Below are 26,585 nucleotides of genomic sequence, written 5' to 3'. Positions count from 1 at the left end.
TTATTTAGAATGTATCTAGTTTTACCAGTGAAATGCAACATATAAATTGCAGATCTAATGTTTTTGTTACAATAATTAGTAGCAAAATTATGAGTAAATTTGAGATACTAAGGGTTCCTAGGGAAATATCTAAAATAGAGATGTTTTCAAACATGTAACCCACGAATAAACAGAACTGCTTTTTGAAACTATATTCTAGTGACTAACATTAAAAAGCACCATAGGAAAGGATATGATAATTCAAAGTCACCTCTCTGGGTAAGCAGTTTCTATAAAATGCAATCATTCCTCCAAGTTGGGAGTAGGAAGGATGAGGAATATAGCAGAATGTTTGAATAAAAATGTCAGACATAAAAAAAGTATAAGGAGTATAGGGAAAATCAAAAGGGTTCTGTTAGAAGTTATTACTAATCCTTGCAATTTTACTTATATAATCATATTGTTTATAATAAAAGCCTTTCATAATTATTGGCAGTAACATATATTGTCCAACTCTTAGAATAAATGAAACTAAGGGATTTCTGAGCCTTTTCATTCCAAAAATGGAACAGAGAAATTGATTTCCATATAACAGATTATTGTGTAAATAAATGTCAGATATGCTTTGCCTTACATCTGTGAGTATTATTTGTGGACAGGTTATTATTTATAGAAAACGTGATTTGTCTTAAAATATGAAAAATATAGGTAAGTGTGTTTTCTTATATTATACATTTTTGAAAAACAAACAAGCAAAACTGCATTAACCTACTGAACCAGAGTAAGAGTCTTTCAGATATTAGTTATCAGTTGCCAGGAATTCCTGATACTATGAGGCAGAGGATGTTGGCATTAATGGCCATCAAACAGACCCCTCCTTTCTTTTAGTCAAATGTTTCTGTTTCTGCCTTGACCAGAGTTTTCTCTCCCAGATCAAGCAGGGGGAAATAAATCAGATACTGCTATGATTTGAGTTTTCAATTTATTTCTTCTCTTTCTGAGGTTTGAACAAAATGTTACAAGGTGTAGGCAGAATTTGCAAGCCAAGGAGGGAGGCTGAATCTGGCCTGTAGATGAGTTCTGTTGGTCTGGACAGTGTCCTTGTTTTTCTCAGGAGATTGTACAAAATCACTGTGGATGGTGATTGCAGCCATTGCTTGCTCCTTGAAGGAAAGTTATGACCAACCTAGGCAGCATATTAAAAAGCAGAGACATTATTTTGCCAACAAAGGTCCATCTAGTCAAGGCTATGGTTTTTCCAGTGGTCATGTATGGGTGTGAAAGTTGGACTGTGAAGAAAGCTGAGCGCCGAAAAATTAATGCTTTTGAACTGTGGTGTTGGAGGAGACTCTTGAGAATCCCTTGAACTGCAAGGAGATCCAACCAATTCATCCTAAAGGAGATCAGTCCTGGGTGTTCATTGGAGGGACTGATGTTGAAGCTGAAACTCCAATACTTTGGCCACCTGATGTGAAGAGCTGACTCATTTGAAAAGACCCTGATGCTGGGAAAGATTGAGGGCAGGAGGAGAAGGGGATGACAGAAGATGAGATGGTTGGATGGCATCACTGACTCAATGCACATGGGTTTGGGTGGACTCCGGGAGTTGGTGTTGGATGGGGAGGCCTGGCGTGCTGTGGTTCATGGGGTCGCAAAGAGTCGGACACAACTAAGCGACTGAACTGAACTGAACTGAACTGTACAAAAAAGAAATCTGGCCTGGAGCTTCTTTCAAAACATTAAAGTTCTATCATTAATGGTTCAAGATCCTGTTTGTGGGTGATAAAGTGAAGCTGAGGGGCTGCCACTCCCTTTTGGTGGGAAGAAACTTCCTGCCTTCTCTCCCTGTTTTATTCTCCCAAAGCGTAGATCTTGCACTTGCCTGTCTATACCATGCTAGCATTTTAGTTTGTAACTCCTATAAAGAGGAATGTAGAGGATATATGGAAATCAGGAAGAACACATCAAATAATATCAGTTAATGAGCTACTGTGATTACAGGAAAAGCATAATAATGCTGTTAAATTATTTTATCTAGTTAATAAAATATAATAATTAATTTCTGAGAGAAAAAAACAAATCTATATTTTCCAAAAACAGTGTTGCAATAAACTGACCTAAAGCTGTCATAACAGACTGGCAGGCATCCTAGACTATCATCTCCACATCCCAGTTGCTAAAACCAACATTCGCTGGTATGCTGTTCCATTTTGTAGAAATATCTCAAAAACTGGGAAGTTTAGGAACTGATAAAGATCATGGTAAAAGGAGGAGTTTCACACAAAAATGTGAATTCTTTAAAGACAGGGAATTCTTCCTTTTGGCAAAAATACAGATAAAAGTGGAAGGTGAAAAGAGTGTTAGGGCTTGCAGGGCCCTTAGGAGTTATGTAGCCCAGCCTTTAATTTTGCAATTGAATCCATTCACCCAGAATCAAACTAGGAGCTAAGATGAAGTCAGGGGTAAGGTGAAGCCATGACCTGAGGCCCAGCAGAGAGCTTTTCATCACTGAGAAGATCCCTGGGGAGACTGCTCGGGGTTTTAGAACCATTTGGATGTTTGAGTTGAGAAGAATCAGCTTAATCCTATTACCTTACCTGTGAGGAGGTAACTGGAGATGATTCAGGACATAGGCCAGAAAGATCCTCATTAAAACCAGGAGGACCACTCAGCGCAGTCTCTTCCTTGGCCTGTTCAGCCTCTTCTCATGCTTTTCTCCTCCGTGTTCACTCCTCTTTGGCAGAATAAGTGTTTCAGTATACCCCGGAAGCTTCCCTATTCAGGGCCCATGCAATACACTCTTCTCCCTTTCTGGCTCATTCCACTGCTCAAGCTTCATCCTAAATGTTACTTTCCCAAAGAAACCTTTCCTGACCTACCTGATTAGGTGGGTCTACCTAGAAGTCCCATTCAAAACTGTTAGCAAAAGAAATAACTTCACTTTGTTTGGCATTAGAGGCTAGTACATTCTTTGGGGTCACTTTGTTTTAATCACTGTATTGACTTAAACTTTACTTTTCAAATTATATAATGAAAATGTTAAAGGTTCCACAGTGCTTGTTATGCAAAATAGGATCCCTGTTCTGATCTCTGCTCAAACACCTTATTTCTGCTTCCCAGAAAAAAACACTTTCAACTCTGTGTGTGTGTGCATGTGTGTGTGTGTGCGTGTGCATGTGTGTGTTGGTGTTAACTCTATATTTCTTAATAATATATATTGCAGTTTCTTGATTTTGAAAATTTAGCGGCTGATTGCCTACTATAGAAAGTGAAGTCATATCTCTTTTACATCCCTCCCTTCTCACACCTAGACACACTTCCCCTCCCAGTGCACTTATATCATAATTTCTGGTTAGATAAGTATATGGTGTTCTTACTATTCTGAATTTGTGTTATGCACAATTGAGCCACATGATAAAATGCTATAACATTTCCTTTTTTCAGAGACTACATATTCCTTTTATATAACTTTCATGTTCCCGGTTCTTGGTAACTGTCCTGTTTTCTCTTTGGTTAGTTTTTAGTGTACTTCTTGCTAATTTATTCCCAGACTCTCTTGCATATGTATAAATCTCATCTCAGGATGTGTGAGCACATCAGATACTGATTTCATCTTCTGGGGATAGCCATCCTCCTGCTCCAGTCTAAATAGCTCGTTTACCACACTGGCTCTGCCACTGTTGCCTGGAACTTGCCTGCACTGTTGTGTACAATGCCCTCTTGCTCTCTTCTACTGTGGGATCTCCTGATTTCTAGGTTCCTCTCCCAGAGGTTACAGATTACTCATTTCTAAAACATTAGGATGAAGTAATATCAGTGACAAGAGCCATAGAACCTCAAAGGAATAAAGGCACTGCCTCCTTTTTACACTAGATATTTAATCACATTTTGTGTTTTTAAAGTTGTAGTTTTTTTTTTTTTATGCCATTTCATGTAAAATAAATCTTCCCTTTTAACAGCTATGAGTGACTATTTTTAGTTGTAATATATTACCTTTCAGGAAGGTAGCAAGGGCAACTGAAGATATGTTAAATATATATCACCATCAAATCATGTGGATAAAAGTGCTTTTCGCTTTTGAAATTACAGCTTCATATATAAAGGATTGAGTAACATGGGTGACAGGTTTGTAATGTGCTCAAGTGGGACAATTTATATTTTATGATTCCTAAGATCAAAGAGATGAAATGTACAGTATTCAAATATGGGCTTAAATACTTGTAACTAGCAATCCCAAATGGAATCTTAGTTAAGATTTGTAAAACAGTATGCACTAAACATCTTTTCAAAATAATATGCCCTAAGTGTTAGTTGCTCAGTCATGTCTGACTCTTTGCGACCCTTTAGACTGTAGCCCACCAGGCTCTTCTGTCCATGGGATTCTCCAGGCAAGAATACTGGAGTAGGTTGCCATTTCCTCCTCCAATATGCACTAAACTACAGTAAAATTAAGAACTTCTGTTCATCAAAAGAAACCATTAAGAGCGTTCAAAGCCAAGTTACACATAGAAAAAGATATCTACAATACATATGTTTGAAAATAAACAAGTCATTAAGAGACAAACTAGTAAAAAAAAAAAACACAAAACCTTGAATAGCATTTTACAAAGTAATATTCTGATATCCAGTAGACATGTGATAAAATGTTCAACACCATTACTTATTCCTCTATCAACCCACCAGAATGGCAAAAATTAAAAAGGCTTACTGGTTGATGAGGATGTGGAGGTACTGTAACCTCAGTGTATTGCTGGTGGGAACATAAAGTGACACAACTGTCATGAAAAACACTGAGGGGGCTACTCAACAAATTAAACATGGAATTACCATATACTGTAGTAATTCCACTTCTGGCCATTTGCCCCAGACAATCTGGAATCAGAAGCTTGAACAGATATTTGCACACTAATGTTCATAGTAGCATCATTCACAGAAGCCAAAAGATTAAAACAACCCAAATGTCTATTGATGGATAAGTAGATAAGTAAATTATGGTATATACCTACAATGGAATGTTATTCAGCCTTGAAAAAGTGAAATTCTGATACATGTTACAACATTGATGAACTTTAAAGGTACGAAAGTATGTAAAATAAACGAAACATGAAAAGATAAATACTATATGGCTCCACTTATAAAGGTACCCAGATTAGTCAAATTTATAGAGAACATAAAGTAGAATGCTGATTGCCATAGCCTGGGGATTACCAGCACAGGGAGTTACTTTTAATATGTGCAGAATTGCAGTTTGGGATGATGAAAAATTTCTGGAGACAGATAATAATGATGATTGTACAACAATGTGAATAAATATATTTAATGCTACTGAATTGTACACTTAAAAATAGCTCAAGTTCATTAATACCTGTGTTCTTGGAGCATAAGTGGATGAGGAAACAGATAATGGATAAGAAAAAAATGGTCAGATTCTTGTCCTTTGACAGCATGGGCACAAGCAGGGTCCTACTTAGTACATAGGCCCAGTACAGAACTGTGTATTGTGAATTACCATCCTCAGGGGAGAAAACCTCAACCAGTAGGGTATAAGAACGTCTCCCCAGCCCTCCTAAATAGATGATTCAAAGATATACTCTATACATTCCTCAAAAAGTCTCCAGAGGGGTCAAGCTCCAGTTGCTCCTCGAAGTGATCTTGATAATACAGGGTGCTCTGGCTTTACGTTCTCCTCTGTTTCACTTTTCTCAATCTCTCACTGATGATCCATTTGATCTTCTCCTGCATAAATTAACCACTTTGTTTGGGGGAGAGGGTGGATCACTCTGGCCTAAGATGAAGGAACATGGTTTCCTACTATCAAGGGCCTCAACTGTCCCCTAGAGCCTCAAAACCTCCTCTGGATTTTCTGCTTCGAACTGGCCAATGAACAGAGAAAGTATGCAGGAGGACCCAGGAGTTTAAATTGGATAGGAATGGAGGTAGGACTCATCATTGCAGACCTGCTTTCTATTGGCCAGAACTCAGTCACAGAATTCCACTAATTTCTGAGGAAGCTGGAGAAAGCATCCCTGTCCCCTCAGGAGGAACAGGAAAGAGGTTTGGTGAATACAGAGCATTGTCTCTGCCACAATTTACTATGGATTTTCCATTCATAATCTCTTCAAAATTTTCTCTTAGTATATAATTTTATTTCTAAAGTGCAGAAAGGGATCTGCCTATTAATTCTGTGTTAAATGAGGGAATGGAATTATAACATGCTTTATTATAAGTTCTATTTACCAATTATAATTGATCATTGACCATAATCAGAGAAAATTATAAGAAAAAGGGTCAGAACTTTCTCATTTTTATTAATAGAGGCCGGACACCAGCGAATTTTTCTGGGTATGCTCTCTGAAAAAGAAGGTCCAAATCTGTCCAAGTATATGAAAAAAGAAGAAAACTCATAAGCACAGCGGTAAAGCCAAAGTTACATATATCCTTTTATGCCCTGAACTGGTCTCTCAGCTTCTTGCAACCATGAAATTTCTTCCTCTTTAAAGAAACAAAATTAGATCCAGCCTTAAGAACCTTACTCCTGATTCTGGCAAGAACCAGCTACAGGTTTGCCCCAGAGAAGTGCACTGGGCTGAAATCCTACGTGGAAAGGTCTTGAGGTGGAAGTCTCACAGGTTGTTTCAGAAGTTTTTTGCGAATAGAGGCTGTGTCTTTTACTTGATGTTGTTATTAATTGTGCCGAGTAATTTCCTGCACATATGAATAATTCAGTAAATATGATGATTCAGAGAATACAGTCAATTCTTGTGTCATAAATGAATGAGAGGGGGGACCTTGATAGAAGGTTATTACACATATTGGAAATTAATTTCTGTCCCGTTGCAGTATTTAGGATTCTGAACAATATGTAAAGTAAAAGTGTAAGTTAAACATGTAATTAAAATTACATACATCGAGAGAAGTGTATTTAAGAGGTGCAGTTTGAGTTGTCCCATTTCTGTAGCTTTTTCACGACCTTTTAGATTCCTTAGCTTTAAATCCATTAAGAATCTTGAGGAATGGAGGTCAGGAAACGTAATGAAGATTACATCTTAATTTTAGCGGTTTACTCAATAGAGCTTGTTTTGGTCCCTGCCACGTGAGACAAGTCCCAAGCCGGATATATTCTGGTGCCAAATACAGAACTCCACAAGGTAAATAGTTGGTAGGTTTCGATGGAAGGAACGAGTGAATGAATGAACGAATGAAATGAGTTCAGAATGGTGGTGTCTCTGAAGTACCCAGATTTGACTCCTAGAGTATCAGAGACAATTTTCCAGTTTTGCTTAATAATTCCTGTACTATGATAAGGGTGGGAGCAAAGAATAAATTATTAAATGAAACAATGAACATTAATAAATAGGCGGTTCCGACATTGCGACCAATTTTGTCCAAACTAGGCTTCCGTAGTCTTTCCGTGCCTAGCTACGCGAACACGCCGGTAGTGCTGTCGCGAGATTTGGAGCTCGCGGGAAAACTTGTTCGTGGGTCTGTGAGGGGGGCGCGCGCGCGGGGCATTCGAGTGTTTGACCCTGGGAACTCGGGCTGGAATGAGCCTCTGGGTGGACAAATACCGGCCCTGCTCCTTGGGACAGCTGGACTATCACAAGGAGCAGGCGGCCCAGCTGCGCAACCTGGTGAGTCGGCGGGACGAGGCGGAAAGAGCCGGGGGAGGGGAGGTGCGCCACTCGGAGGTTTCGCGCCCCTCAAGAGCGGAGCTTCGCCCTCCGGCTTTAGAAGGTGTCAAGTGCTGTGGAGAAAAGTAAAACAGGGACGGGGACAGAGTGTGGGGCCGGGGACTGTGCTTGCAAACAAAGAAAGTCTCCTTGAGAACTGTCCTCTTTGATTTTCTTAACCATGGGATATATTTTATTTCCTTTGTCCCGTTTTTTATTGTATAGGGGTTGGAATAAATATTTGTACAGAGATTTAATGTTAGTCTTGAGTTAATAGATTGGCTTTTCAAAAGTATTCACCTGTTTACGTTTTAATCTTCAACTTAATAAAACAGAAACACTTGCAGCATAACTTTTATTTTTGCTGGGATCGAAATTTAAAAAATGAAGGCTGTATTTGTGGAGCACCTCCTTTTTCCATGCACTGTATTAGGTGAATAGTTCCTTTCCTTGACACTTTATTCTTTCAGTGCCAGCGATAGATAAGTTTGTAAAGTATTAAAGTTTACTTAACAGCACTTCTGTTGATACTTCTTTATTTTTAAATGGTTATTTATAAAATTACACTCCACAAGATTTTATGCTTTTCAGAAGGTTAAGGTCTGTGTCTTGTCATCTTTATAACCTTCACAGCACTGGCCCCCAGGCCTGACTTGAACATCAGAATCACCTGTGAACATATTTAAAACACATAGTGTAGTTCTGTAATACAGAACTGTCAGCATCCTACTCCATTCTTTTGCTCTTAACTTGTGAGATTACACAGACCTGACTTCCAGCTCCCTGCATCTGCACTTGCTGGAGGCTTTTTCTTGCTGACACCACTAAGCAGATTTGAAATGCCAGGGAATTAACACCTTATCCCCCATTTTCTTTCCCAAACTAGCAAAGGTTTGAGGAGAGGTAATGTATCATACTGCAGCTTCCCCATTCCTTGGGTGGTTTAATACTGTAATGTATTTTCACACTGGCTTCAGGTGTATCCCCAGCAGGATCAAGCTCCAGATGTCCAGAGTGGTTTTTAAGTTGATAACACTTGTTGGCTACCTTCTTTTCCCCACTTTACTTTCCTTCTCCCCTACAAAGTTTTCCTTTACCTTCCAAATAAAACCAAATGCACTCATTTCTCATCCAAGGGACTCTTTGTAGAAGTGCAAACTATGGCAGTCATCACAGTCTCAGTTATTGAATCTTAATCTTGTGAATGGAGTCCTGGAATTAATCAGTCTTTTATTATAAGTATTTTTAAGCACATCTGATAGTCAGCCAGGTTTGGGATTTCTTGCTTTCTAGCATATAGTGTTGTATCTTACATGTACTGTGCTAGATATATAAGTTCAGTTCAGTCACTCAGTCGTGTCTGACTCTTTGCGACCCCATGAATCGCATCACGCCAGGCCTCCGTGTCCATCACCAACTCCCGGAGTTTACCCAAACTCATGTCCATTGAGTCGGTGATGCCATCCAGCCTATACAGCATTAATTCCAGGGGAATAATCGATTTCATAGTTAAAGATATGTCTGTCTCTATGTTCATTCACACACACGTGTTTTTGAACTTTCCTAGAGACAAAATATTTCATACATAGAAAGTAGTTTCTACATGTAGAAGCAGTGGCTTCTCTAGGGAAAATGCCTTATCCTTTTTATTCCAGGTACAATGTGGTGACTTTCCTCATCTGTTAGTGTATGGACCATCAGGTGCTGGAAAAAAGACAAGAATTATGTGTATTCTACGTGAACTTTATGGTGTTGGAGTGGAAAAATTGAGAATTGAACATCAGACCATCACAGTAAGCATTTCAATTTGAAACAGAAATATATATGATTACCTCCTTTAAAAACAATTTTTATGAGAAACACAGACACTATTCAATAATGTGTTATTAATAGTATGTGTTTATTTTTGTGTATTATCACGGAACAGGCTGTGAAAGGGCATATGCAGATTGTTTATAATGATCTGCTGTTAGCTGGGGATAGTTTGGAGGTTTCTGGAGGTAAAGGAAAAAAGTGATCCACGAAAAACAAGATGTGTGATATGACCTAGTGTATATAAAAACATGTATACCTGCACATTAAGAATGGGGCTAACATTAGTGGTGATTATCTAAAGTTTTATTTTTTTAATAAGCATAAATTGTTTATATAATTTAAAAAAAAATGAAATACAGATAATAGGAGAAATAGCCAATAAACATTAAAAAAATAACTCTTTTCTTTGTCCACAGACTCCATCGAAAAAGAAAATTGAAATTAGCACTATTGCAAGCAATTACCACCTTGAAGTTAATCCTAGGTAAGTGGATACTACATAGAAATAAGCATTTTTAGAATAGTGGTGTTCAGACTTCTTTTTTTAAAGAGTAGAATGGTTTTTTGATATAAAATCATGTATCAGATCAGATCAGTTGCTCGGTCATGTCCCACTCTTTGCGACCCCATGAATCCCAGCACGCCAGGCCTCCCTGTCCATCACCAACTCCCGGAGTTCACTCAGACTAACGTCCATCAAGTCAGTGATGCCATCCAGCCATCTCATCCTCTGTCGTCCCCTTCTCCTCTTGCCCCCAATCCCTCCCAGCATCAGAGTCTTTTCCAATGAGTCAACTCTTCGCATGAGGTGGCCAAAGTACTAGAGTTTCAGCTTTAGCATCTTTCTTTCCAAAGAAATCCCAGGGCTGATCTCCGTATAGAGAGACAAAATATAAAACAAATGAAAATGAAGCTGCCCTGTGTGAAACAGGGAGCCTAGAAACTTTCCACTTTCCCTTCTCTCTGAGACCCCTCCCCCAAGTCAAAAATTTTTAATAATTAAGTTCTTGCTCTATAAAGCTCTGTGTGTTACACAAAGTACTTTGAATAGTCAGTAAATTTTTGTTATATTGACTTATTCAGAACTGGTGAGCAAAGTATGTCTAAAAAGTTTGTAAATGCCTGAGAAAATATTTTATAAAGTGAATTTGGGTTACTCGTTCATTCTTTCCATTTTCTTTCAGTTTTTGGATTAGAGGGTATATTGATCTAATAATATTGAGAAGGACATGATGGCTGTTTAAGAAAATAAACTAAAGCTGATTTCTTTGCCCTCTTTTTCTGATTAAGAGTTCTTCTGTAGCACGAATAGTCAATTGGAGATTAAGCTCTTTGTTTTTCAGGTGTTTGGAATTGACATTCAACCTAAATAACCAGGTGACTTATTTTGGTTTGTGAGGTACAGGGCTTAAGTGCTAAAGCAATGATATTGGTATAAATGATTGGTAATGCCTATAAATCAACAGCTTACAGAGTTCTGTTTTGTATCCTGAACTTCATTTGCTTATCCCATCCCCTTTCTAAGACCTTGAATCAACTCTGCTGATACTGGGAACAACTTGTCTAGGCTTGTTCTCTCACACACCTTTGCTAGTTTGGGGATGGAGAAGAAGAACACAGATCAAATTTGTTTTAACAAGTTATTTTTATATTTTGAGTAGTTGTAGGTAACTAAGAAATTAGCTGTGACTAGGTATTAACTCGGAGAAGGCAATGGCACCCCACTCCAGTACTCTTGCCTGGAAAATCCCATGGATGGAGGAGCCTGGTAGGCTGCAGTCCATGGGGTCTCTAATAGTCGGACACGACTGAGCGACTTCACTTTCACTTTTCACTTTGGTGCATTGGAGAAGGAAATGGCAACCCACTCCAGTATTCTTGCCTGGAGAATCCCAGGGACGGTGGAGCCTAGTGGGCTGCCGTCTATGGGGTCGCACAGAGTCAGACACGACTGAAGCGACTTAGCAGCAGCAGCAGCAGGTATTAACTATAGTGGATACAGAAGTGTCAAAGTATTTGGTACTGTTAATAGCTATGTCTCTTTTTAAGTGGCTTACTCCTTGGATCTAAAGTTATGACCAACCTAGACAGGATATTAAAAAGCAGAGATATTTGTCAACAAAGGTCCATCTAGTCAAGGCTGTGGTTTTTATAGTAGTCATGTATGGATGTGAGAGTTGGACTATAAAGAAGGCTGAGCGCCAAAGAATTGATGCTTTTGAAGTGTGATGTTGGAGAAGACTCTTGAGAGTCCCTTGGACTGCAAGGAGATCCAACCAGTCCATCCTAAAGATCAGTCCTGGGTGTTCATTGGAAGGACTGATGTTGAAGCTGAAACTCCAATACTTTGGCCACCTGATGTGAAGAGCTGACTCATTCGAAAAGACCCTGATGCTGAGAAGGATTGAGGGCAGGAAGAGAAGGGGACAACAGAAAATGAGATGGTTGGATGGCATCACTGACTCAATTGACATGAGTTTGGGTGAACTCTGGGAGTTGGTGATGGACAGGGAGGCCTGGTGTGCTGTGATTCATGGGGTCGCAAAGAGTTGGACACGACTGAGTGACTGAACTGAACTGAAACTTAAGAACATGTTTGGTGTTTTCAGTTATGTTAATCAAATTGTAGTTGAGTATAGGAGTATGTTTCAGTTTGGTTCAGTCGCTCAGTCGTGTCCGACTTTGCGACCCCATGAACCGCAGCACGCCAGGCCTCCCTCTCCATCACCAACTTCCAGAGTCCACCCAAACCCATGTCCATTGTGTCAGTGATGCCATCCAACCGTCTCATCCTCTGTCATCCCCTTCTCCTCCTGCTCTCAGTCTTTCCCAGCATCAGGGTCTTTTCAAATGAGTCAGCTCCTCTCATCAGGTGGCCAAAGTACTGGAGTTTCAGCTTCAGCAACAGTCCCTCCAATGAACACCCAGGACTGATCTCCTTTAGGATGGACTGGTTGGATCTCCTTGCAGTCCAAGGGACTCTCAAGAGTCTTCTCCAACACCACAGTTCAAAAGCATCAATTCTTTGGCGCTCAACTTTCTTTATAGTCCCAACTCTCACATCCATACATGACCACTGGAAAAACCATAGACTAGACAGACCTTTGTTGGCAGAGTTATGTCTCTGCTTTTTAATATCCTGTCTAGGTTGGTCATAACTTTCCTTCCAAGGAGCAAACATCTTTTAATTTCATGGCTTCAGTCACCACCTGCAGTGATTTTGGAGCTCAGAAAAATAAAGTCAGCCACTGTTTGCACTGTTTCCCCATCTGTTTGCCATGAAGTGATGGGACCGGGTGCCATGATCTTCGTTTTCTGAATGTTGAGCTTTAAGCCAACTTTTTCACTCTACTCTGTTACTTTCATCAAGAGGCCTTTTAGTTCCTCTTCACTTTCTGCCATAAGGGTGGTGTCATTTGCATATCTGAGGTTATTGATATTTCTCCCAGCAATCTTGATCCACCTTGTGCTTCATCCAGCCCAGCGTTTCTCATGATGTACTTTGCATAGAAGTTAAATAAGCAGGGTGACAATATACAGCCTTGACATACTCCTTTTCCTATTTGGACCAGTCTGTTGTTCCATGTCCAGTTCTAACTGTGCTTCCTGACCTGCATACAGGTTTCTCAAGAGGCAGATCAGGTGGTCTGGTATTCCCATCTCTTTCAGAATTTTCCACAGTTCATTGTGATCCACACAGTCATTAGTGATCCTAAAACACTTCAGTTTTAAAGTTTTGTGAATGTAGTGTCACTCAGTTTGCTTAAAATTTTAATCACTGAAGATCTTCAAGATTTTTCTTAGCTTACAAGTAAGGGTTAGTACTTATTAAATATTTGCATGTATATATTTACCACTACTTTTATTTTATATAGTGATGCTGGAAATAGCGATCGGGTAGTAATTCAGGAGATGTTGAAAACAGTGGCACAATCACAGCAACTTGAAACAAGCTCTCAAAAAGATTTTAAAGGTATGTGATAATTTTTTTATTTTGGATGAGGCAGGCACTTAAATTATAAGTAATGGGTGTAAGAGGAAAATATAATGAGGAATGTAAATTCCAACCATTTAGCAAATATGTTATTAACCTGTTCTGTGCCAAGCACTATGCCACCTTTTTTTTTTTTTTTTAATATGTAGAAGTGAAGAAGAGAAACATAAACTCTGTGCTCCAGGAATTTATAGTCTAATGGAGTTGAATTGTGTCAGAAAGAGAACTGTTTGTGCCACCTATTTGTTACTTTAGAATTAATAAAATATTTAGATTAGTAATGGAAAAAGAATTTTAAAAGGGAATTGCGTGATTTACAAATAATGATTCTTTGAACAAAAGTTATATGTTCATTATTAAATATATTGCTAAACAAAAGAAAATTCAAATCAGCTATAATCCCACCATCCAGAGACCATTACTGTTAACATTTCCAGTATTTTGTGCATAACACCATATATTTTTACAACAAATTTTCTGATATGTATGCCAATATTTAATGTTTTTGACATATTTTGCCAAAATCTTCATTTGAAAAAAGATACAGATTTGTGCTACTGCCAGCAGTATTTAGGAATGCCCATTTCTGTCTAACGTTTATTATTTTTAATCCTTGTCAGATTTAGTGGAGAAAATAAGCTATACTTTTTCTTTAGTGAATGTGATAATTTTACCTTTTTTTCATTGCTCATTTTACTGTTGTGTGAATCATCTTACGTATTCCAGCCTATTTCTTATCTTTTCTCCTTAATCTCTACATTTCAAAATCAAAAATTTTTTTTTCAAATATTCTTTGTGGTCTTATAATTTTTCTTCTTAGTTCTCATTATTATCTTACTGGATCGTCTAATGAAACTGCTTTGTATTTCTGGAGTAATCCTCACTACAGTTTTTAAAATATTGTGCTGTTTTCTGCCTAGCAATTATTTAGTTTTGCATTATTTTTTTACTGCTCTCCTGTCAGATATTGTGATTGATCTCCTTATTTTTATTTATTCTATTCAGTTTGTGTTCGATTTCCAGAATTTGTCATTGGGAATCATTGTCTTGGAAGAGAGCTTCATTTTGTTATCTTTAGTCCACTGGTCTGTCAGATCTTATTGCATCAAGGTCCCTTAGCTCTTGTTCATGAATTGAACCCTATGGATGCTGTTCTCAGATTGGCTCATATATTCAGTGTGCTTTTGTGGGTGATTTAAGGTTCTCCTGTTCTGAAGATACCAAAAAACTGGTGGATCCTAGCCACCTCTTCCCACACGTAGTTTCTTGTTCTCACTTACTTATATTTAGGGTTCTTGGGGACATCTTGTCACCTAGTTTCAATGTAAATGTTGTCTTGGATCTTGGAATCTGTTCTTTTATGGGAGAGATTCAAATGCTGCACTGCTATCACTGTCATCTTCTTGAAGTAATTTAATACAATGCTGGATTCAGTCCCTGCATACTGAATTTCTCAAACACTTTAAGGCCAATCCTTGATTATGACCAGGTAGAATCTTATTATACAAGTAACCAGATATCTTTATCCCTTATTTGCTACATCTCTTGTGACAATGTTTTCCAAAGTATATTCCTTAGAATGCTAAGATTTTCTACAGAAGTACACACCTGAGTGAAATATTTTGGGTAAATGCAGCACACTATATCCTTGTCTTGGTGATTTTTACTGCATATAAGTATAAAAAGACTACAGTAGATTCTGCAACAAAATAACCTCTTTAGCTTCATTATCTTAGTGTTTGATCTTAGATTTTTTTTTAGTATAAATTTATTTATTTTAATTGGAGGCTAATTACTTTACAATATTGTATTGGTTTTGCCATACATTGACATGAATCTTCCACGGGTATACATGTGTTCCCTACCCTGAACCCCTCTCCCATCTCCGTCCCCATACCATCCCTCTGGGTCATCCCAATGCATCAGCCCCGAGCATCCTGTATCGTGCATCGAACCTGGACTGGCGATTCGTTTCACATATGATATTATACATGTTTTAATGTCATTCTCCCAAATCATCCCACCCTCACCCTCTCCCACAGAGTCCAAAAGACTGTTCTATACATCTGTGTCTCTTTTGCTGTCTCGCATACAGGGTTATCATTACCATCTTTCTAAATTCCATATATATGCATTAGTATACCGTATTGGTGTTTTTCTTTCTGGTTTACTTCACTCTGTATACACTAATAATGAGAAAATAGAGAAATTAAGGAAACAATTCCATTCACCATTGCAATGAAAAGAATAAAATACTTAGGAATATTACCTACCTAAAGAAACAAAGACATATATAGAAAACTATAAAACACTGGTGAAAGAAATCAAAGAGGACACTAATTGATGGAGAAATACACCGTGTTCGTGGATCAGAAGAATCAATATGGTGAAAATGAGTATACTACTCAAAGCAATCTATAGATTCAATGCAATCCCTATCAAGCTACCAACAGTATTTTTCTCAGAGCTAGAACAAATAATTTCACAGTTTGTGTGGAAATACAAAAAACCTTGAATAACCAAAGCAATCTTGAGAAAGAAGAATGGAACTGGAGAAATCAACCTGCCTGACTTCAGGCTCTACTACAAAGCCACAGTCATCAAGACAGTATGGTACTGGCACAAAGACAGAAATATAGATCAGTGGAACAGAATAGAAAGCCCAGAGGTAAATCCATGTACCTATGAACACCGTATCTTTGACAAAGGAGGCAAGAATATACAATGGAGAAAAGACAATCTCTATAACAAGCAGTGCTGGAAAAACTGGTCAAACACTTGTAAAAGAATGAAACTAGAACACTTTCTAACACCATACACAAAAATAAACTCAAAATGGATTAAAGATCTAAACGTAAGACCAGAAACTATAAAACTCCTAGAGAAGAACATAGGCAAAAGACTCTCTGACATAAATCACAGCAGGATCCTCCATGACCCACCTCCCAGAATATTGGAAATAAAAGCAAAAATAAATGGGACCTAATTAAAATTAAAAGCTTCTGCACAACAAAGGAAACTATAAGCAAGGTGAAAAGACAGCCTTCAGAATGGGAGAAAATAATAGCAAATGAAGCAACTGACAAAAAATTAATCTCAAAAATATACAAGCAACTCCTGCAACTCAATTCCAGAAAAAGTAACAACGCAATCAAAAAATGGGCCAAAGAACTAAACAGACATTTCTCCAAAGAAGACATACAGATGGCTAACAAACACATGAAAAGATGCTCAACATCACTCATTATCAGAGAAATGCAAATCAAAGCCACAATGAAGTACCATTTCACGCCAGTCAGAATGGCTGCTATCCAAAAGTCTACAAGCAATAAATGCTGGAGAAGGTGTGGAGAAAAGGGAACCCTCTTACACTGTTGGTGGGAATGCAAACTAGTACAGCCACTATGGAGAACAGTGTGGAGGTTCCTTAAAAAACTGGAAATAGAGCTGCCATACGACCCAGCAATCCCACTGCTGGGCATACATACCGAGGAAACCAGAATTGAAAGAGACACATGTACCCCAATGTTCATTGCAGCACTGTTTATAATAGCCAGGACATGGAAGCAACCTAGATGGCCATCAGCAGACGAATGGATAAGAAAGCAGTGGTACATATACACAATGGAGTATTACTCAGCCATTAAAAAGAATACATTTGAATCAGTTCTAATGAGGTGGATGAAACTGGAGCCTATTATACAGATTGAAGTAAGCTAGAATTTTTTTTTAATAAAAATAAATTCTACCATACCTATAACTTTTGTATGTCTTCTCCAAAGGGAAAAGTAGTATATTAGGCTTACTATTTAGGATTTCACTCTGAATAATGAGAAAGATAAATACTCAAAAGTTTGTTTTGTTTCTCCTTCACTCAGTTGTGTTATTGACGGAAGTTGACAAACTCACTAAAGATGCTCAACATGCCTTGCGCAGAACCATGGAAAAGTATATGTCCACCTGCAGATTGATCTTGTGTTGCAATTCTACGTCTAAAGTGATACCACCTATTCGTAGTAGGTGCCTTGCAGTTCGTGTGCCTGCTCCCAGCATTGAAGATGTAAGTCAAGTTAAATTTTTCAGAACAATTCAGTTCAGATTCCATGCATACTGTGTGTACATCCCTATTGTGTTTGTTCTTGTAAAAACGTAGTGAACTATGTCAGCAATTCAGAAATAGCTATGGCCTAGGTGCTAACTCAAACCATTATAGTAGTAAATACTAGATATCAGTATATAGAAAATGTTCTTTTCTTTAAATCATCTTTTTCTTTAAATAGGTAGTAATTGTGGATTTTATAAAACTAAGGGAAAGCTAGTTACTTAGTGGCTTCTACCTCAACCTGACTTAACTGGCTTATAGAGGAGACTTGAATATTTAGGAAATAGATTTTTCAAGAAGATGATTTGGGAATTCCTAGTCCCTAGTTCAGAGACCAAAGTTAGTTTGAATCAACATAAAGTGTATTTTTTTTTTCCTTTATCATTCTTAATGCTGCTGCTATGGCTAAGTTGCTTCAGTCATAGCATTCTTGATAGCTATCAGTAAAAATGCCAGTTTCTCACAGTAAGCAAGTTTCTGCTGTTAATAGGTTTGGGGTGATTTTATGCAAAGTAGGGATAATAAGTGACATTGTATTGTGAGTTTCACTTGTAAAGATTTTGAGAGTTTTAGAGTTTAAAATGTTTATAAAGCAGCAGGACCACCAGGTTATGTCTCTCCCATGAGTACCATTCACGTCTTGGTGCCTGAGTTGTGTCCAGTTAGGCTTGTACAGCTCAACTTGGCAGCCTTGTGAGCAGTGTTTTTGCCACCAACCTGTGGCCCTTTGTCTCCAACTCCCTGCTGCCTTGAGGAGGCTGGCAGGCATGGAAGTGGGACCAGATCTTTCTCCAGGTGCCCATCTAGTTGCTGACTCTACCTGATAGCTAGGTTAGTCCCCTGGCTTCCTGCTGAAGGAACAGTGGATTAGGGTAGGGTAGTGACCAAAAAGGAAATGGCAACCCACTCCAGTGTTCTTTCCTGGAGAATCCCAGGGACGGGGGAGCCTGGTGGGCTGCTGTCTATGGGGTCGCACAGAGTCGGACACGACTGAAGTGACTTAGCAATAGCAGCAGTGACCAAAAAAAGAAAGATTGGGGTTCTGTAACAATATTCTTAACAGAAATTGTCTCAGCATGCAGTTTGGCAGATTGCTCATTTTTGTTACTTTATTATTTTATTTGTAGATTTGCCATGTGTTATCTACTGTGTGTAAGAAGGAGGGTCTAAATCTTCCTCCACAACTGGCTCATAGACTTGCCGAGAAGTCCTGCAGAAATCTCAGAAAAGCTCTGCTTATGTGTGAAGCCTGCAGAGTGCAACAGTGAGTAAAAGGGGTCAGTTACTACAGGAATCATGTTGTGATATAAACCACTTTCGTTTAATTTATTGTGTTCTCTTTTTGTCATGTAGATATCCTTTTACTGCAGATCAAGAAATCCCTGAAACAGATTGGGAGGTGTATCTGAGGGAGACTGCCAATGCTATTGTCAGTCAACAAACTCCACAGAGGTAACCGCTATAAAAGATCACCATAAAAGTTTGATCACTGAGACAGTACAGATATTCTAAGTTGTAGATTAGCTGTTTTATACTGATACCATGCCATGTAGCATTATAATTAAATTTAAATTATAAAATACTATACTTCTAAAGAAAAAGTAGAGTTTTAGACATTTAATGGTTCAGAATAGTTGGTGTATGATATCATGGCTTTTAACAAGCTACTGGCATGCAAGTATGGAACTTACACATAAATTGAAACAAATTTTGGAAGTTTAAGGTTTTTTTTCCCCCTCAGAATCTTGGATGATTTAATATTAATGCATAGCATGATGTGTCTAGCTTTCTAATATTGAAGATAACACTGTATAACTTTGTAATTGATGTGTTATAGAAAGACACTAGACTGTGTGTAGACTTCCAAGTTCTTCTAATTTTTAGCTAAGTGTCCTTAAGCAGGTAACTTTATAAACTTAGAGCTTCAGCTTTTTCATTTGTATAATGAAGAGAGATTGTGTGATAGTGGTTTGAGAACTAGAAGACTCCGAGCTCATGTGTGATGATAGGCTCCATTAAGAATAATACTGTGTATGTGCCGTCAGTATGTAGGAAGTGTTTTGTGCATATCTGCTGCACAGATGTTTCTGTTTGCTTCTTGGGTCTCTTATTCAGTAGTAGACCACACTGAAAGTACTTCAACCATAGCCGGTTGGATTTGTTATGACTTTGATTGAGGAGGGCAATTGGCTCTTCTCCAAATCAAGAGTGACAGTCTTAAGGCTTGGTACTTTTGGAAAGTCTGGTGAAGGTTGTATAAGCTCACTGAGACACAGTCTCCTACTTTTTTTTGCCTGTCTGAAATGAGAAACCCATCTTTGGACTTTAGAGAGGGTTATTGATTATTTTAGGAAACAGACTAGATTGAGTGCAGCCACTGAAATGTAAGCTTCCTTGGTTTACGTGAATATAATTGGGAGAAGGAATATACTGTGTTTCTCCTCTTGGGTGGTATATCTGAGAATTGTTATTTTTATAAGAAATTCTCCAAAGGAAATTGCAATATGTACTGTTGGACAACCATAATAGATTAGAAGAGGTGAATGGTCATAGAAAATCGGTACTTGGTATTTTATCAAAGTTTGCATTGAATTCCTCTTCATCTATTTTAGTTGAAGAAATAGTTTTCGAAAAGTGCCAGATGTTTTAAGTAGATTCTTGAGAAAAGAAACCTTGACTTTAGGATAAAGTGTGCATTCCATTTTGTAAATACTGTCAGGTAGTGAAGAAATCTCAAGTTTTAAGGAAATAAAATTCAAATGAAGCATGTCTTAGGAGCTTTTTACTTTCATAAAATATTTCCACACCAAAGGTGACTTTTCTTGTTTTTGTTCTGATTTTAAAGAAGAAAAATTGATGATAATAGTTGAACTTTCCCACTCTTAAAGAGATTTAGGTACAGATGTTGCAATATTTGACATTATTAAATGTATTTTTAAGACTTAAGTTGATTATTACTTTTCTTAATTCTGCTGCTGCTGCCCGTTCCTCCAGTTTCCAAACAAATTTTGACAGCTCATAAATGAATTTGTCCAGGAAGAAGTGCTGCTGTTCCCTATTTAGATTAACAGATTTGGGATTTGATGGCATTGTGTCTTTAAAACAAAATATTCCTCTTAATTTCCAAAGCCTTGAAGCTGTCCAGAAATACTAGGATGGCCAGTGTCATTTTGAACATTGGTCCGCACAGTACCAATGACTCCTGATTTTTGACCCTGTAGTCTAGCTGTAATATTGATAGTCTTGATTCTTTTTTTGATACATGTTAGGAAATTTCTTATTTTCTAATGTGATATGTGTCTGTGATATGTGCTCAGAGTGTCCAACTTTTTTTGACCCCGTAGGCTGTAGCCCCGCAAGCTTCTCTGTCCGTGGAATTTTCTAGGCAAGAATAATGGAGTGAGTTGCCATTTCCTTCTCCAGGGGATCTTCCTGACCCAGGGATCTGAACCTGCATCTCTTGCATCTCCTGCCTTTGCAGGCAGGTTCTCTGCTCCACCTTTCTCATGTGACTAGCAGCTTATATCTGATGAGCAATTATTATGCTGACATTTACACTATTTCATTTAATTCAAATAACAGTCCTGTGAGGAATGCATTATTACTATCTTACAGATAGAAAACTGATTCTTAGCAAGATTGTTGCTTTTTTTCAGGGACATTTGGTTAGTAAGAGGCAGAGGCAGTTCTAGAATACCATGTTTCTCTGATAGAATAATTTGTACTCATTATCACTTGTAACCTCCAAGAGATAATGACACCGGCTTAATAATGTAGAATATATTAATGTTTTAGAAATGAAATCATATTAGAAATGAACTCAGACTAAGAGAAGCATGAGAACATGTGTGAGATGCACACAGTATTGTTAGAGTACAGTTGTATACGTAAATATATTGTGAATCAGCTTTTTAGAAATAAGCTATATGCATTATTAAAATAATTTCATATCATCTGTCATTTATACGTTAAGAATCAGATTTTATTTGGGGTATATACTGTCATGTCCAAGAGACATTAAGGCCTTTGGAATCAGACTTGAGGTAATGCTGCTTCAACTATATAAGTTCTGCTGGAAGCTTAACCTCTCTGAACTTCATGTTCTCTTCAGTGAAAGAGACTTGTGTTTGTGAGAAATAGTGTACTGCAGTGAACCTCATACAGATAAGAGATTAAATAGATGCTTTGGCAGACACTGGAAGGGTATGGGCTAAGACAGATTTGTGCTTAAATCATGGCTCTGCTATGGTCAACTTTGTCAGGTTATTTAAACCATCCGGGCCTTAGTTTTTTCTTTAAAAAAAAAAAATGGAGATAATGCCTCACCATAGCTGATATGGTGACTGAGTTAAATTATTGTCATAGTGTCTTGTGCATAGCAGTTGCTCAAAAAATGCTAGTCTTTTTTTTACTTTACTTAGTTTTATTGTGGTACAACTTCATACTCCTAGAATCTCAGGAAGGGGGTCTTAACTTCTGCTTTGAAGAAATCTTTTAAAAATCACTTCCCTGCTTGATCTGAAATATAGAACATAATGTGGTCTTATTTTGGTAAAGATTCAGAACAATATTTTTTCTTTAGGGGTAGGTAAGTATATTTAGAAAGATTAAGTTACTTTTGTAAATATAATTTGTCACTTTTCTTCTTGCTGTTTTAATATGTTACATGTGTATTTCCCTCATTAACCCTTTTTCTTCCTGAAAGTGTTATGAGAAGGGCCTAGAATTATGATCTTACAGAGCCCTCCAACAAATGGCCATATTCACTTAGCCAGCCTGGGTTTGTGCCCACCTGTACCCTCTTGTACTGCCCTTTCTATGACAAAACAGCTTTGTTTCTCTGCCATAATTTTTTTTTTTACTTTGCAGTTGAGATGATAACATTATGTTATATTCATGGTTATATTTTCTTTTCTTCTGTAATTGACTTATTATTTAATATTTTCATAACCATTTTCTCATTTCCTATGTATCTCTATCTGGAGAAGGAAAGAAAAATATTACTTGATGTATCATTAAAGTATATTAAAATTCGTGGTGTGAATAAGCTCAACCCTTACTATGCGTGAAGTCTTCTGTATTTTCAGTGTGTATATATATAAATACTGTGTGGGTGTGTGTCTATATATGTAAATGAATATAAATGTTGTCTGACTTTAAGACAGTTCTATAATTTTATTTTAGAAAAATGAACTAAAGTTAGGAAAAGCTCCCATATATGTATCTTAAATATGATAAGCCATTGAAGAAAATGTTTGTATTGGGATGTATAATTCTTAAAGTAAGATGGCACAGTAGGTACTTAGAAAAATGATCTCCTGTTTTCATTACAAAGTATTGTTTTGTTTTGTTCAGGCTCCTTGAAGTTCGTGGAAGACTGTATGAGCTTCTAACTCACTGTATTCCTCCTGAAATAATAATGAAGGTATTCTGATTTCAAATCTTGTACTGTCTATAACCATACAATTTGGTTTGATTATGTGGTATCATGGCTTTTGCTGCACAAAGATATATTGTCGGTTCTTTCTGTCCAGCTCATTAGTTCAGCAGATACTCAGTCCAAATTGTATGGAGCTTGTAAGGTGTGCCAGTCACCGTTAGGAGTGTGTTGAAGGAAACAAGGGTGGGCCTCCTTCAGAGAAGTTACATTTTGGTGAAATGGAATGGGAAACAAGAAGCAAGAGGATTTCAGAATGGTCTAAGTATTATAAAGGCAGTGACCAGGTAAAATGATAAAAATGGAGGGCTGAGTTATGGAAAATCAGTGATGGCTTCTGTGGAAGGTATGTTTAATCTGAAACTTGAAGGATTGAAAGATGGATCCATGCAAGTAGTCAGGGAATAGTATTAATATTTTAGACAGCAAGCCTCAGTGCACTTGAAAATTGAGGTTAAAGAAGGTAGTAGTGATTTGTGAGGGACGACTTTAGGTCTGGTCTAAACCTAATCAACTCTCTAGCTAGAAAGATATTGTAAATTGACTATTACATCTTAGGCAATACAAGACTTTTTATTTCTTTGTATTTATTAAAATTACATGAAAAAATTCAAAAGTGAAGATTCCCCCTTCTGTTTTCTATAAGACCTCTTTTCAAGTCACACTGAATTGAGTCCATATATGTATGTTTCATGGAGAAGGCAATGGCACCCCACTACAGTACTGTTGCCCAGAAAATCCCATGGATGGAGGAGCCTGGTAGGCTGCAGTCCATGGGGTCGCTAAGAGTCAGATACGACTGAGCGACTTCACTTTCACTTTCCACTTTCATGCATTGGAGAAGGAAATGGCAACCCACTCCAGTGTTCTTGCCTGGAGAATCCCATGGACGGAGAAGCCTGGTAGGCTGCAGTCCATGGGGTCGCACAGAGTCGGACACGACTGAAGCTACGCAGCAATGTATGTTTCACAAAGCTTTAGTGTCTTTTACACTACTATGCTTTTTAAATTCAGCAGTGTAGTATGGATGCTGTTTCATGACAGATTTACCTCATTCTTTTTGGTACATGACTGGGATTTCATTGTATGACTATACCAGTTTTTTGGATATAACCCCTGTGTTACAACCTGAAGTGTTAGACTTCAGGTTGTCTACAGATTATTATAATTAATAATGTTACAGTAAGCATCTTTGTACTTAAATCTTTGCACCCTTGTAGATTTAAGTATTTGAGGTTGAAATATGATAGATAACTACCACATTTTTACTCTAGAATAGTATGTTCTTTTGGATGAAGTCTGCTGGTCCATCAAAAATAAAAAGGAGAACATATCAGTATTTAAGTTTCACTTCCTTTTTGAATGAGAAAAGTAAAGCGTGTTTAGCTAATATTTTTTTAATTATTACTTTTTAAAATTGCTATTTATCTTTCTTTAGGGCCTTCTCTCAGAACTTTTACATAATTGTGATGGACAACTGAAAGGAGAAGTGGCCCAGATGGCAGCTTACTATGAACATCGTCTACAACTGGGTAGCAAAGCCATTTATCACTTGGAAGCGTTTGTGGCCAAATTTATGGCACTTTATAAGAAGTTCATGGAGGATGGATTGGAAGGCATGATATTCTGACATCTCTCAGTAATTCTTCCTAATATTTCTCAATATCATCATTTATGTTCAGTTTATATTGGAAGAGCTACAGGTAAAATAAACTAACATTGCTTAATTAAGTGTTATTTGTGTGTTTTTTTTTTTTGTTTTTGGAAGGGGAAAGGTAGTAATTCCTCTGAATTATTAATCATTATTCTCTGAGTTAAATAACTGCTCCTGTACTATTGAAGTGTATTGAAAGGATACAACTGGAAACTGTAGAGTCTAGGAACATGATTTTAATTTACTTTAAAAGTATGTTTTCCAAGTATGCAGTATTGATCCTCCCATTTCCATCCACTCACTCCCCTGCTGAAGGAAATTTACCTAAAAAATCAGGGTTTGTTTTCTTACCTCCAGATAACCATTTTTGGCCACAGGTACATAAATTTTTGCTTGGCAAGTCATTATCTTTAATCATATTTTCCCTCAACCAAGAATTATATTTTTGCAGCATATATAGGAATTAATTTTGAATTATAATAGCATGGGTATGGAGAAAATTGCATGAACCATCTGTTAAAACTGTAGAAATCCAGCTTTTAATTCAGTGATTCAGATTTGGTATAAGGTTGACTATTAAGAAATAAAGATCTTTTCATTAATACTTGAGAGTCTTAAAGAATATCCATCATATAGTTCTGAAGCAAAGGTATATTACTGTTGAAATTATTCTTTGAACAAGTATGCTGTTATATTATTGGTCCTATCCTTTGGAACATTCTTTATTCAGAAATCTGGTTCATGGAACAAAGGGTTTGCTTGACAAAAGTCAATGACAAGCTCTATATAAGAATATTGGGAAGATCTGCTTTTGTAGCAGTTGGTGCTAAGTAATCAGGAAGTGTTTAATTGGCAAAGACACAGCTACACACTCACTGAAAAACCTAAACCTGGGAAACTGTTCAGGTTAAGAGGAATGATGGTTGCCCTTTTTATGGGAGCAAGTGATACTAATCAGGCCCCATCTGGAAGTCTTAGTCCTGGTGGCTTCATGTTAGGAGGGATATTGATATTGTAATAGAAGAACTGGGAAAGTGAGGTTTGGGAGAGCTAAGACTGTTTTAATTTGTAGGGGGAAAAAGGGAAGTAAAAAGTATGTCCCAGAGATTAAATGCTCCAGAGATCATTGAAGTCTGTATCCTGAGTCACCAGAACTCATTGTCTTCCAGCCCTATGTGAGCTCTGGTAATTATTCAGCTTAGTTTCCAGCAGGTCTTTGCCTAGTTGTATTTTGTTATCAGCTTTTTTCTCTTTGAAGAAATGCTCAATGTGAAGTTATACTCAATGTATTTGCTGTTTATTAATTAGCCAAAGATGCAAGGCATGCATTATGCAGATTTCTGTTGAACTTTTCTGTGTAACTCTCCCCTTTCCACATTTCTGCCATGCGTATTCAGCCATCCCAGCCTCTGAATTCTCTTTTTCCCTCAACTCTTCGTTACCACAATTGTGTGAAGGTGTTGATTCCTGGATGTAAATCACTTATCTTCCGTAGTTCTTTAAAATGAACAGAATTAGAAGTTTAGCAAATGTTGATAGCAATACTGTTTACAATAGCCAAGACATGGAAACACAGTAAATGACTGAGCATGATTCCTCTCAGGTCCCTTGGTTTATGGTGCTGGATTCCACAGCTTGCTCAAAGGCATTTCTGCCCATGGGTGGGTGTCAAATTTTGTTGTTGGCAGACAGACAAAAATGAGATACATCTTAAGCTGCCATGATGCTGATATCACTCCCCTTTAGTTTTATGTTTTAATAATACAAATTTTTGTACATAAAATATTAGAAGTTGTGCAATATGCATCACACACACAAACTCTTGCTATGTTTTTTCCTTAAGTACTGTTTTTTACTTTGAATTATAGCAGATCTGAGTAATAGGAAATTTAAATGTTTCCAAATTATAGCACTCCAAATCATGAAATACATTT

General features: G+C 37.5%; 1 protein-coding gene across 1 annotated transcript; it reads left to right on the top strand.

Annotated features, from left to right (window-relative positions):
* Nucleotides 1-7,394: 7,394 nt before the first annotated feature.
* Nucleotides 7,395-24,728, top strand: RFC3 (replication factor C subunit 3). The gene is made up of 9 exons (XM_061434796.1): nt 7,395-7,610; nt 9,305-9,442; nt 9,881-9,948; nt 13,340-13,437; nt 17,337-17,518; nt 18,688-18,824; nt 18,914-19,012; nt 22,916-22,985; nt 24,436-24,728. The coding sequence occupies exons 1-9, from the start codon at nt 7,524-7,526 to the stop codon at nt 24,625-24,627; spliced, it is 1,071 nt and encodes a 356-aa protein (XP_061290780.1). The 5' UTR covers nt 7,395-7,523; the 3' UTR covers nt 24,628-24,728.
* The last annotated feature ends 1,857 nt before the right edge of the window (nt 24,729-26,585 follow it).

Source organism: Bos javanicus, chromosome 12 (genome assembly GCF_032452875.1).
Source record: "Bos javanicus breed banteng chromosome 12, ARS-OSU_banteng_1.0, whole genome shotgun sequence".
NCBI classification, from domain to species: Eukaryota; Metazoa; Chordata; class Mammalia; order Artiodactyla; family Bovidae; genus Bos; species Bos javanicus.
This window is presented reverse-complemented; position numbering and strand designations above follow the sequence as displayed.